We start from the raw sequence: 14020 nt of genomic DNA, 5'->3' as shown, positions 1-14020 counted from the left end.
GAAGGCTGGATAAAATGTTTTAAACAAACCCCCACCCCCCCACAATTTTTTTTTGCTTATAGTGAAGATTTTGGTGGTGGCCTGTCCAAAAGTGAAAGGATGAAGAGCAGAAGAGAGAAGTGGCTTCAAAAATAGGGTTGGGAAGGTGAAAAGAGGGGTTAGTAGTTGCATGGAGTGGGAGGGGAAGCTCTAGGGGGGTTAATGTGACTTTTTAAGCAGAGCACCTCATAAATACACTTTAGGGAAGATCTTCAACAGGTAAAACTCTGTTGTATACTATTTATAGCAGCTTAAAATATAAACAGGACCAGATTTTTGGGGGGGAGGGTTGTTTTGTTTTTAAAGATCAGGAGTACCATACACTGATTTGTCTTTCAAACTTGAAAGCTGCAGGCATGCACACTAAAGTAACTTCTATTTCTTTCACATGTTTTGCTTAGTCATCTGTGAATGTCTCCCTTATTCAGTTGGCCAAAAGGTTGTGGTCGCATTGTGTATGCCACAACTTTAAAAGAAAGATTAGCTTACAAGGTTAACCATAGCATGCCTATGAATGTTTAGAGAAGGCAAAGTGAGAGGGACCATTAAACATTTGGAGGGCTTAATATATATATATATATTTGCCTTTATTGAGTACAGCCATACCTCTTCTTGCAAATGCTTCATGTTGTGTTTTTTCGGGTTAAGAACACGGCAAACCCAGAAGTGTTTATTTCCGGGATTCGCCACGCACACACATGCAGAAGCGTTCTGCGCAATTCGCGCATGCGCAGAGGCACTCTATCGTGCTTTGCACATGTGCAGAAGCACCACTCTGGTTACGGACTTTTCAGGGTGCTAACGGCACCCCAAAACAGATCATGTCCACAACCACAGGTACCACTGTATAGTGTTGTGTAAGATATGCACTTCAGGTCAGAGTGTGATTCTGAGGAAATTCCTGCTTCAATATTTTTTTTAGTTAATATATTAAATGAAATTACATCCCTTTGAAGTTGTGACATTTCGTTGTCTCAGAACTCAAACCTTTTGTCAAGTGGTTTGATGGCTTACTGCCAGGGGAACAATGCCATGTTTGAGATGGACTGCTGGGTAAAACTCATAACTGCCACTCCCCTCATCTATCCGCCTAGGATGTCTTCTCTAGTTCTCCCTCTGGGTTTTGAGACTTCAAAAGACAACCTATAAATTTTATACCTCTTTACAAAAGCCAGGTCTGAAATTCTTGCAATCCCAAATTGCATTAAGATTCATTATAAGGTGTTTATGTAATGCAGAAAAATGTGTTTTGTCATCCTGAAGTGCTGAACAACTCCGAAAGAGAAGATAAAAGTGAGGTGTCTATCTAGAGTGAATAGGTAGATTTTTTAAACAGAACTTTCATTAGCAGGTCCTAATTTTCCACAGAGTATCACAGAAGTATTAATTTGACGAGAAAGCTGCGTTCCAATGCTTGTTTATCTGGGAATAAGCCTCACTGTACAATGGGACTTGGCCACTATTCTTCCTTATTCTCAAATGGTTTCGGGTTAAGAACGGACCTTCGGAATGAATTAAGTTCATAACCCGAGGTACCACTGTATACATTTGGAAATACCTCTACCCCACAGCCTAAATTGCTTTCCAAGCAGGTAAAGGTAAAGGTAAAGGGACCCCTGACCATTAGGTCCAGTCGTGACCGACTCTGGGGTTGCGCACTCATCTCGCATTATTGGCCAAGGGAGCCGGCGTATAGCTTCCAGGTCATGTGGCCAGCATGACAAAGCCGCTTCCGGCAAACCAGAGCAGCACACGGAAACGCCGTTTACCTTCCCGCTGTAGCGGTTCCTATTTATCTACTTGCACTTTGACGTGCTTTCAAACTGCTAGGTTGGCAGGAGCTGGGACCAAGCAACGGGAGCTCACCCCGTCACAGGGATTCGAACCGCCGACCTTCTGATCAGCAAGCCCTAGGCTCAGTGGTTTAGCCCACAGCGCCACCTGGGTCCCAAGCAGGTACTGGAGTGCAAACACTTGCTTGAACTCGCACATAAAATAAGCTCTTAACCTGCAACTCCCTATATTAGAATGGGCGTCCGGGATATGGATCCGGGATATTGCATCCTTACGTGGATGCAAATTCATTTCAGATGCATATCCGAATCTTTACTGTATGTCCACAGTTCCGAGTGATATGCACCTGTAGGCTGTTTGTTTGCACAGATGTCCTTAGCTGGATTGGAGTATAAATGTTTAATGCAAGATGGTTGGATATTGATTCCTCAAGTGAGTTTAACGATTGTTAAAGGTGCTGTTGATAAAAAGGCAAAGCAGGAGTTCTGCTATAATCTCAAGTGAGATGGGCCCTACAGAAGTCCCAGGCACCTCTGAATTGTTGCCGGTTTGTATGTTTATTCATACACACCAGCGACAAAGCTGCATCTTCCAGCTGCTTCTGTTGAAATCTACTACCGGTATGTTCATGTTTCGGACAACGTGTCCTGCTGCTACATTTTAGAAGTGTGATATTTTCGCACAAAATAAATCATTTGTACAAGTATATCACATTTCTTGATGGCAGAAAGGAAAGGATACAGATAGATCAACATTCACGTTAAGAGTGGAAATGCATAAAAAATTAGGACTGAAATAGTAAAGTCATTTAAAAACTAGAAGCTGTTTTATTTTCAATGCAAGAACTTGTGGAAATTTATTTCACATGCAGGCAACTGCCTCTTAAGATGAAAAATCTAAATAAATCAAATGTTACTGGACTATTACACCTCAACGCACATAATTCTTACAATAAATCTTAACTCAGTTGGGTTAGATGTTCCAGAACATTGTCAGATTATGGATGTTATCAAGTCATGAGGAATCATTAAATGAAGAATGTTAAAAACACTGAAACAGTAGTTGCCTAGGATCAGCAAAAAAGCCCCACATAAACCAAGTGGTTCAAGATAACTGAAAGAAACCAAAGTGAGCAAAAATTATAATCTTTGGCTTACCTCATGATTGAGCTCTGCTATCTGATCTTTCAGTTCTCGGATATACTGACTTGAGTCGGAATTATTAAGCTGTCCTTGAAATTTCCCTTCTTCTTTCTGTTCCAGAAAAGATTTTTTTTTTAAAAAAAGGTTGATCAGGTAGGACTTTACTCCCTTTTATACTACAGTATTTCAGAAAGGTGGATTCAGAAGATAACATCATACTTAGAATACACCATTGAAATCAATGAATTAAGTTATTGATTTCCACAGATCTGCTCCAAGTATGACTTACTGGATACCACCCAGAGCTTTCCAGGTTTATATAATGTATTACCTTTGTTTTCTTTATTATTAAAAAAAACATGCTTATAACTACATTAAAAAAACAGAATTTAAACAGAATACAAACATGCATTCTATTTCAGAAATAATAATACTATCCTTCATCCGCAGAACTTAGGGCAGTTCACAACTATATATCTATATATATAAGCACAAAATACATGATATAAACAGGAACAAAAAAACAAACCAACTAATATCCCCAGCCACCTCCCTTAACGCATTTAAAAGGAGTATAAAGTAAGATTAAAGTAAAAAGGTAGGGGTTGGGAGAAAGAATCTATTTCAAAACCTTTTAACAATAGAATAGTAATTAATTATCCTCATCAAACCTGACTTCAACACAGTGAAAAAACACAATATATTTTAATTAGCCCCAAATCTGTGGGATAACCAGCCTCATATAACCAACATGCTTTATTTAATGCCTTATAACCCTTAAACTTTTCTGACTCATTTTCATATTTTGGAAGCAATTTATACTTTCCTGAAATATAGTAATGATAATAATTTATTATTTATATGCCGCCCATCTGACTGGGTTACATTATTAGTGTTCATAGAATCATAGAGTTGGAACGGACCCCAAAGGTCATCTAGTCCAATCTCAGCTAAAGCATCCATGACAGATGGCCATCCAACCTCTGCTTAAAAAACCTCCAAGGAAGGAGAGTCCACCACCTCTCGTGGGAATCTGCTCCACTTCTGAACAGCTCTTATTGTCAGAAAGTTTTTCCGAATGTTTAGTCGGAATCTCCTTTCTTTCAACTTGAAGTCCAAACATACCCAGCTTCTTCAAGCGCTCCCCATGAGGCAGGCATAGGCAAAATCCGGCCTTCCAGATGTTTGGGACTACAATTGCCATCATCCCTGACCGCTGGTCCTGTTGGATAGGGATGGGAATTGTAGTCCTAAACATCTGGAGGGCCGGAGTTTGCCTATGCCTGCCATAAGGCTTAGTTTCCAGACCCTTGATCATCTTGGTTGCCCTCCTCTGCATATGTTCCAGCTTGTCGATATCCTTCTTAAATTGTGGTGCCCAGAATTGGACACAGTATTCCAGGTGTGGTCTGACCAAGGCAGAATAGAGTGGGACTATTACTTCCCTTGATCTGGACAAGGGCATTACTTTTTACGGCTGCATTACACTGTTAACTCATGTTAAGCTTGTGGTCCACCAAGACCCCTAGATCCTTTGCACCTGCACTGCTAGTAAGCCAGGTGACCCCTATCCTATATTTGTGCCTCTGGTTCTTCCTGCCTAAGTGCAGGAATAGGCTATTGGTGCATGGTTTTCTAGTATTTTGTGTTTTTAATGTGGGCAATTAACTTTACCCCAACATAATTTCCTTTTCTTTATTTAACAAGTAGGTGACATGCTTAAGATTCTCATTTGCCCCTCGATTTTTCATGCTCCTGCATACTGCTAACTGCATTTAAACAAAACCTCCTCGGGAAATAAAATGTGGAGTTTGTAAGCACAATTCTGTGGGGCAGATTTGTAGAAGCTGATGAAAGATAAGATCTACTTTAATGTAAGATTAGCATAGGGTTAGCATAAGATTAGCATCTGCAGCTGGTTATTCCTGCCTAAGTGCAGAACCGTACATTTGTCCCTATTGAAATTTATTTTGTTACCTTGCACCCAGTTCTCCAATCTGTTAAGGTCATATTGAATTCGGAGTCTTTCTTCTGTGGCATTAGCTACCCCTCCCAGTTTGGTGTCATTTGCAAGTCATTTATAAAGATGTTGAACATCAATGGGCCCAGGACAGAACCCTGCAGCACCCCTCTTGTCCCTTTTTTCCAGGATGACGAGGAACCATACCCTTTGGGTTCCGTCAGACAACCAGCTACAAATCCACCTAGCAGTTACCTTGTTCAACCCACATTTTACCATGCGAGAATATCAACTACCTTTCACTCAAGAGTAGATCCATTGAAATCAATGGCTGCAACTCCGATATGAAATAGGGTTTTTAAACCAAGCACGCTGATCCCTCAGGATAATTCTGGTTTGTTCATCAAAATGTGATTTTTAGAAAGTGTGCAAATACTTAATTGCATGCTTCTGTTTTTTTGTAGCCACAGAAGCCACAGAAAGGAGAGATTCTATATAGGCTTAGCAGGGGGAGAAAACCCTGCTTGCCAAAAGGCTTGGCCATGAGAGATGGGGAATTCTGACTTCTTCTAAAAGCTTGGTGGCAACATGAATCATGCTCACCTTTGGGGAAAACAGACACTCTCTTATTTCATATCTAACTAATCGGATTATCCATAGTTTAGTGGGGGGGGGGATGGATTGTGGAAGTTGAGTTACCTTGCAGCCCGTCTCAGTTTGGTCTGCTTTATGAACTTTTGCTATTACATTTTACACTGAACACATAAATTGAGTTTACTCATTAGGGCAGTTGTGAGGGATGCATGGCCTTTTGGTGACTGGGATGATTCATTTTAGGTTTTCAGAAAACACATCACACTGCTGAAGAGTACAACAGAGTTTCCTGTAATTGCAAAAATAGAAATTCTCTCTTTAGAACTCTGCAAGTCCTGGATATTGAAGAAAGGTGCTATAAGAGATAAAGACAGGCTTCTTTCCATGAAACGTAAGTGTTTACTGTTGGGAAGGTGCCTTTAGTTTTTCCTTAAAAGTGAAAGCTGGAGACCACAGATAAATTTGTTCTGCAGAACCTGCTAAACCTGAACACTGACACACAGCAGCAACACAGATTTCTTGTGTGAAGTTTAACTTTTTGTACTTTAAAAAGCATGAAAAAACACATTAACAGGTATATACATATACTTTTGACTAACTTATATATTAGTAGCCTAGAGTACTTATGTAAAAAAAAATAGATTGAGATCCTAGTATCAGTGTAAATACTCTCAATTAAATCCTCTTAATTTGGGGTTCAAAAAAATAAGGTCTCATCTTATACTTAGGGGCGTCTTATACATGAAAATATATGGTAGTTAGAAAAAGAAAGTACAGTATTCAAATTACCGTAGACCAGCATTTACCAACCTTGGGTCTCCGGTTGTTGTTGGACTACAACTCCCATCATCCCTAGCTAGCAGGATCAGCAGTCAGGGATGATGGGAATTGTAGTCCAAAACCCAGGTATGGGAAACACTGTCAGAGATTGACATATAAGGCATAAATTAAGCCCCCCACCTATGTTTTGCCTGGGTGTGTTTTTTTTGGGGGGGGGGGGGTAGCGGGGAAACCAAACACTTTTAGCTAATCCCCCTGACAGCCTTTCCAATCTGTGATTTAGATAGGGACTTGATTGTAATTTCAGTAGTAATGTAGGTGTAGCAATACTAAGGGCACTTCAGATGTTTAATGCCAACATGTCTTACACTTATACCTAAACTCTTCACAGAAAGCAGCATGCTTTAAGGTAATTGCTATGACCCAGCCCTGACCCTGAAAGTGGAACTCCTCGATTCTCAAATGAGTAAAACTACTTTGAAGAAGAGAGGCATCTGATACAATTATTTTTTCCACTGTATCTTTCGTATGCCTCCAGGCTTACGGACACCAAGAAGTTAGCTAGTGATTTGTGTTTTCAATTGCAGTCTTTTTATCATGTGTGCATATACATTTGTTGTAAACAAGTTTTGCCTTTTTTTAAAAAAAAATATTTCCTTATAAACAAGTAAATAATTCTGGAACAGCTTTAAGAAAGAGCTATGAACTATAGACTTCTGAGCAGCAGGTGCACTGCACACAAAATACTTTGCTGCAGTTTTATAAGACTTGAAGTATTGTATCACTGAAGGGATTTGAGTTCCTTGTGCTTAGCAACAGCAGCAATTAGATTTTGGCAGGGCAGGAAGCGGCCACCAGGATTTTGGTTTTAGAATCTTCACAGAAGTTTGACTTAAAAGGAAAGCTCTGTGGCTTCCTCAGAGAAATTGTTATAATTATTATTAATAATCAAATTAAGTGCTGTGTTTTAAGACACAGTTTAGCAATGTCTTCTCGGTCGCAAGTGTAAGGTAAAGGAGCCCTGGACGGTTGAGTCCAGTCAAAGGCGACTATGGGGTTGCGGTGCTCATCTCATTTTCAGGCTGAGGGAGCTGGCGTGTGTCCACAGACAGCTTTCTGGGTCATGTGGCCAGCATGACTAAACCGCTTCTGGCACAATGGGACACTGTGACGTAAGCCAGAGCGCACGGAAATGCCGTTTACCTTCCCACCGCAGTGGTACCTATTTATCTACTTGCACTGGCACGCTTTCGAACTGCTAGGTTGGCAGCAGCTGGGACAGAGCAATGGGAGCTCACCCTCTTATGGGGATTCGAACCGCTGACCTTCTGATCGGCAAGCCCAAGAGGCTCAGTGGTTTAGACCATAGCGCCACCCGCATCCCAAGTGTATGTCCCAATAGGCTCTGCCCACTTCGTGTACATCGTCATGCTTAGACTGGACAGCAAGTCTAAGCAGCTAAAGAACCACATCGTGTATGTACAGCCCCAATGCTATGTTTAACACGCTCCGAAGACTTGAACATACCTATATGCAAGTCCACTCACTTCTGCCTACTTTTGAATGCTGAGCCATCAGTCGAGTGTCTTAATAGAGACCACTGAAAAGCACTTCTCTGTGGTAGTATTCCAAGCAGTCGGTGAATCAGTGTGGCATAGCATGGTTAGAACATGACTAGGACCTGGGATGCCGAGGTTTAAATCCCCATTTAAGCTGGCTAGGTGACTTTGGGAGAGTCACCCTCTTCTCTCAGCTTAATTCACCTGGCAGGGTGGTTACCAGGATAAAACGGAGAAGGAAAACCGTGTGCATTTTGGAAGAAACGAAGTAAATAAAAATAAAATATATTATACCTTTTTTTAAATAAAAAAAGCAGAATTCAAGGTGTGGAGTAGGAGTCAACAGTGATTACTAGGCTCCTTTGGGCAGGGTATCAATTTAATAATAGATAAATAAAATGTTAGCATATCCCATAGTTAATGCAAGTAAGGCATGGCTATTGGCATCGAAAGGGGAGTTCACACACAAGGGCCATGGAAGCCTGTTGCCGATTCCTTAAACCAGTGTTAAGGGCCAGCAGAATTATGTCTACACAGAGAGGAAATGTTAAGAGTTACCCAACGTGTATCAAACTGAAGGGGGGGGAAAGTGAAAACACAAAGCGGTAGGAACTGATAAAAACAAAACAAAGGGAACAGTCGACATTCTTACTTGGATTTCTAGTTCTGCAATATGTTGCTGGAGTTCTGCCACAGCTGCTATGCTATCTGCCTCTCGGAGCCTTACAGCCATTACTTCTTCTTTATTCTAGGAATAATAATAATAATAATAATAATAATAATAATAATAATAATAATAATAATTTATTATTTATACCCCGCCCATCTGGCCGGGTTCCCCCAGCCACTCTGGGCGGCTTCCAAAAAAACAAATTCTAAAATACAGAAATCCATCAAACATTAAAAGCTTCCCTAAACAGGGCTGCCTTGAGATGCCTTCTAAAGGTCTGGTAATTGTTCTCTTTGACCTCTAGTGGGAGGGCATTCCACAGGGTGGGTGCCACTACCGAGAAGGCCCTCTGCCTGGTTCCCTGTAACTTGGCTTCTCGTAATGAGGGAACCGCCAGAAGGCCCTCGGAGCTGGACCTCAGTGTCCGGGCAGAACGATGGGGGTGGAGACGCTCCTTCAGGTATACCGGACCGAGGCCGTTTAGGGCTTTAAAGGTCAACACCAACACTTTGAATTCTGCTCGGAAACGTACTGGGAGCCAATGTAGGTCTTTTAGGACCGGTGTTATGTGATCTCGGCGGCCGCTCCCAGTCACCAGTCTAGCTGCCGCATTCTGGATTATAACAGGGGTGAGGGGGGAATAGAAAAAACTTCAGAAAAAAGGTGATTCCAGGTAAGTTACGGGTAGCAAGCTGACTCACGTTTCAGGAAAACTGGTTTGAGCCAGATGTATCCTTTTACTCTAAATTCATTCAACAAGCTACTTCAAGAGACTGACTGACCATGCTATCAAATTAAATACAATAATATTAATGATTTACTGGTGTTGCGGACTCTCCTCCCCCAAGATTTCCCCCTCCTTTAAAAGAATTTGACCTGTGAGGTTGTAGTAAGCAAGTATAGTCAATCTGTGAATACAAGGATATATAAAACATTTTTTTGGAATGGTGCTGCTCTATCGCCAGTTGAAAGCAGCTTCTAAAGTTACTTTTGCCACTGCAGATCTCTTTCCAGCATTCAAAACGTAAGAAAATTTAATGCATGTTGAAGATACACCCTGCTCTGTACTTCTGCAGTCTGAAGTAGTAAAAGCCGGTCTGTCCCCTATGTGTTACATTTCTGCTTTTCCCATGTGTGTGAGGGTATGTGCACAAGAAGCACAATAAAAAGGGACAAATAATTAAAAACAGGAAACTGTACAATGCAGAATCTCATCCTGTCTTCGGAGGCACATCCTTGACATAAACAGGCATCCAATTAGCATTTGCCTAGCCCTCAAGATATATTATAAAATTGTACATTAGACTCAGTTGTTGCAGATGAATATACACACTCCTGGAAAGTCCCCTCACAAATGATGCATGATTAAAATGTAAGGCGATGACTAGTTTTAGGGTGATAAATGGTGCCAGAAATCATCAAATGTCCTTAGATTTTTGCCTATGGCACCTTTGCTTACAATGGATTCTGTAATCCATCAAAACACTGAAATTGAACCGAACAACTTGCATTCTACAAATATGAGGCAAACAACTTGCATTTTACAAATATGAGTACAGAAATACACAACTCTCTTAATCATAAAGTGAAAGAGTTTTAAAAATCAAATGTGATGTCAGCTTATTTAATACAATTCTGTAATATAAATCAAATATCCATCCTGGGAAAGCTTGCAGGTAGAATTTGCTAGTTCTCCAAGATATCTTGATTTTAAAGTACACAGACAGTGTTCACTGCATTTCTATTTTAGGTTACCTTGCATTCAATCTCCGCCTGCTTTCGCTTTGATTCGGTCAGCTGAGCCAGAAGTCCTTTGTTTTGAGCAGACAGATACTGGACCTTCCCTTGCAAACTAGAAATCTCTTGCTCTGCCCTCCGCAAATGGTTGCTGTTTATCTGGTTCTGATGTTTAGGAGCGATAAAAAGGGGGAGAAAGAGGGATTACGTTAGCCTTGACTTCAGTCTTCTTATACATTTGCAGTAGTAAATATGTGAAAGCTAGTGTAAACCTAAGGGTTGTAACTTGCACTAGCAAAGCAAGACTATGAACATTTATTTGCTTCTGCAACGGTTTGGTCAGTCCCAATCTCTTAACTGTGAAAAAACTTTTTTTGGGGGGGGGTATAATTAATCAGTAACAGTGAATTAATTGAGGAAAAGGTTCAGAATTGATGGGAAGTTACTGTAATTCCAAGATGAAGAAAACGAAGAGAAGAAGAAGAAGAAGAAGAAGAAGAAGAAGAAGAAGAAGAAGAAGAAGAAGAAGAAGAAGAAGAAGAAGAGGAGGAGGAGGAGGAGGAGGAGGAGGAGGAGGAGGAGGAGGAGGAGGAGGAGGAGGAGGAAGAGGAAGAAGAAGAAGAAGAAGAAGAAGAAGAAGAAGAAGAAGAAGAAGAAGAAGAAGAAGAAGAAGAAGAAGAAGAAGAAGAAGAAAAGATAGACACCAAGGGGAGGGAACCAGACTCACTCACACAGAGGAAAAACCTTAAAAACAAAACAAAAACCAGGATTCACTACAAAACAGAAACAACTATCACACAAATAAACCAGAAACAGACGGCCAGAAGAGCACCAGTGGAAAGAAAGGTCTACTTCAAGGAAGGCAGAGGAAAAAAACCCAACTGTTACTCTTAAGGGAGGAGCAACTTAGAAGGTTCTAAGTGTTGGTGTTTTTTCCCTGCTTTCAGGCTAGTGCAGGATAACAATCCCCACTCGGTGGTGCACTAGTACCCATGCAAGAACAAAAAGTTACACATAGCAGTATTTTTGATGTACTTGTTTTGTGTGTGCACTGCTTATATGAATGTGCTGCTTATTCAAAACAAGCTATTTGTACTCAACATTAAGGGCTTTCCCACATCTCTCTTATGGGGACACAAATTGCACATGTGATCATACAGAACAATTGCACCCCCTACAGGCTGAAAGTATTATGGAAACAAGTGACGATTTGCTGCATAATATTAAATAGATTGCTCACTGGAAGGACAGATCGTGAAGCTGAGGCTCCAATACTTTGGCCACCTCATGAGAAGAGAATACTCCCTGGAAAAGACCCTGATGTTGGGAAAGATGGAGGGCACTAGGAGAAGGGGACGACAGAGGACAAGATGGTTGGACAGTGTTCTCAAAGCTACCAACATGAGTCTGACCAAACTGCGGGAGGCAGTGGAAGACAGGAGTGCCTGGCGTGCTCTGGTCCATGGGGTCACGAAGAGTCGGACACGACTAAATAACAACATTAAATAGATTGGTGCAATCACGGATGGGTTTTTAGTTTTGGTACTGATCTGTTTATTAACATGCTACACAGTTATTTTTACTGATGGAGGCTGCTCAATCATTCTAACAACTGTTTCTCGTTGTTGTTTTCTGCTACTTTAAGTAATTTAGTTTTTATGTTTTGCCTTACGGTTATTCGCTACCTTTTATGTGGAAGATATGAATGTCCTAGACAGTGCTTTTATTGCCAGAGAGCATATACTGGCAGGAGAAGCTGGATCAAAACACAGTTTCATGCCAACAAAACATACAGTGGTACCTCTACTTACGAATTTAATGCGTTCTGAACACACATTTGTAGGTCGAAAAAATTTGTAAGTCGAATCCCATAGGAATGCATTGGGAGAAAAATTCGTAAGTCGAAGCAACCCTATCTAAAAATTCGTAAGTAGAAAAAATCCTATCTAAACCACATCCAAGATGGCGGACAGAGCTCCATTTGTAAGTAGAAAAATTCGTAAGTAGAGTTATTTGTAAGTAGAGGTACCACTGTATTGCCTAAGAATCCACATATTTCCACCCAGTAATCAATTTTTTAGATCAGTTTAGGTATGATATAAGTGCCAGTCTATTTAGTCTGACCCCACAATATTCTAAGTGATTTTAAAAGTGGCACCACATTTTCAAGACTGGACAAACCCCACACACTATTTATTACAGGTTAGAATGTACAACAGTATCATTAAAGAATTCTCTTCTCTACTGGTCATTGCCAGCATCCTTCAGACATTAGTAGCACTTCGAACTTATACATCGGATCTGACTAAGATCTAACCCGTTGTATATCCGGGGGGGGGGGGGCTGTGTGGAGAGAGTCTCCTCCTTTAAATTCCTGGGAGTTTACATTAGTGAGGACCTCACTTGGAAAATCAACATAACTCAGGTGGTCAGAAAGGCCCAACAGAGACTCCATTTCCTCAGGGTCTTGCGAAAGAATGATGTTAAACAACAACTGATGAACTCCTTTTACCGGTTCACAATAGAAAGTGTCCTTTCATATTGTATCACAGTGCGGTATGCTGGCCTGACAGCCACGGACAGAAAGCCTCTACAGAGGGTGGTGAATGGGCTGTCCCTTGAGTCTGCTAGATGGCATCGCAAGGGATCGTTGCCTTAGGAGAGCGAGAAAAATTCTCAGGGATGATTCACACCCCGGCCATCACCTCTTTAATCTTCTACCCTTGGGCAGGAGATATAGAAGTATAATCAGCTGTACCAACAGGCTAAAAAATAGCTTCTATCCGCTGCTAGGCTGTTGAACAGAAAATAACATAGTGAAATTGACTTGCGAGGTGGTGTGTTGTTCAATAAGAGATTGAGTGTTTGGGGGGTAAGGGAGGCTCGTTTAATTTCATTGTACATAGGTTGTACAATGACAATAAAAGGTATTATTATTATTATTATTATTATTATTATACTCAAATTAATAGACCCAAGTTAATCACATCCATTATTTTCACTGGGTCTGCTCTCAATGCACAGAGCTCTATACTTCCCAGTTCCAAACCCAACATACATCATTTAGCTATGCAAGTGATTTTCATACTTTGCCCTTAAGGAATTATTTCCATGCAATACCTGACATTCAGTTTCCGTCCTTACCTGTGTTTCCATTTCCATCATCCTTTGCTTTACTTCCTTCAGCTCGGCTTGTGTTTCTGCTTCTCGCAGTCTGACTGTCATGAGTTCATCTTGCAATTCATTTACAGCGTTCTTTTTAGGGGGGTCTTTCCACCTCCCAGTAGTGCAAACTAGATGGCGCTAAAAACATTGCTAGGTTTTAACAAAACCCCCAACTTGGATTAAAATAAAAAAATAAATAAAAATATTCAGCTGGCATAAGGATGCAGGAGAATTCATTCAACTTGAGTAATCAAAAGCAGGGGAAATATGGAACATGGAGATTAAAGCAGCAAATTTTCAGCCGCCGAGCACTAAACTGTACATATACTCATAAGGACAAAAAGGCATGCCAATATCTTGAATGTTTTTGCTAATGTTTTTTAAAAATTGCCCAGCTGTGAAAACACTGTCTCGTCAAATTTTCTCACTCCAAGACAAGGTTTAAATTGCTTAAGACAGCATTATTTGAAGTCCTTGGTAATAGATGACTAAAAGCTACTCTAAGATTATAACGTGTAGTTACTCTCATTGAACTACTCAGTGGAAGTTACTTCTGAGTAAATAAGCTTCGAGACATTCT

The 14020-nt window shown here is 40.7% G+C and overlaps 1 protein-coding gene across 5 annotated transcripts in view; it reads right to left on the bottom strand.

The window, feature by feature from the left end:
• The window catches only part of EVI5 (ecotropic viral integration site 5), a 68932-nt gene that overhangs the window by 15044 nt on the left and 39868 nt on the right, over positions 1-14020 (bottom strand). For 4 of the 5 annotated variants that reach the window (XM_060276732.2, XM_088673805.1, XM_060276734.2 and 1 more), the window contains 4 exons: positions 13420-13578; positions 10294-10440; positions 8521-8616; positions 2991-3086 (listed from right to left, as the gene is read on the bottom strand). In XM_060276732.2, the coding sequence (XP_060132715.2) occupies positions 2991-3086; positions 8521-8616; positions 10294-10440; positions 13420-13578 (498 nt within the window). The remainder of the gene's footprint in view (positions 1-2990; positions 3087-8520; positions 8617-10293; positions 10441-13419; positions 13579-14020) is intronic. The other variant, XM_088673804.1, reaches the window with a different exon arrangement.

This window comes from Zootoca vivipara, chromosome 7, assembly GCF_965207765.1.
Source record: "Zootoca vivipara chromosome 7, rZooViv2.hap1.1, whole genome shotgun sequence".
In the NCBI taxonomy this organism is placed as follows: domain Eukaryota; kingdom Metazoa; phylum Chordata; class Lepidosauria; order Squamata; family Lacertidae; genus Zootoca; species Zootoca vivipara.
Note: the sequence above shows the minus strand (reverse complement) of the source record. Positions and strands in the feature narration are given on the sequence as shown.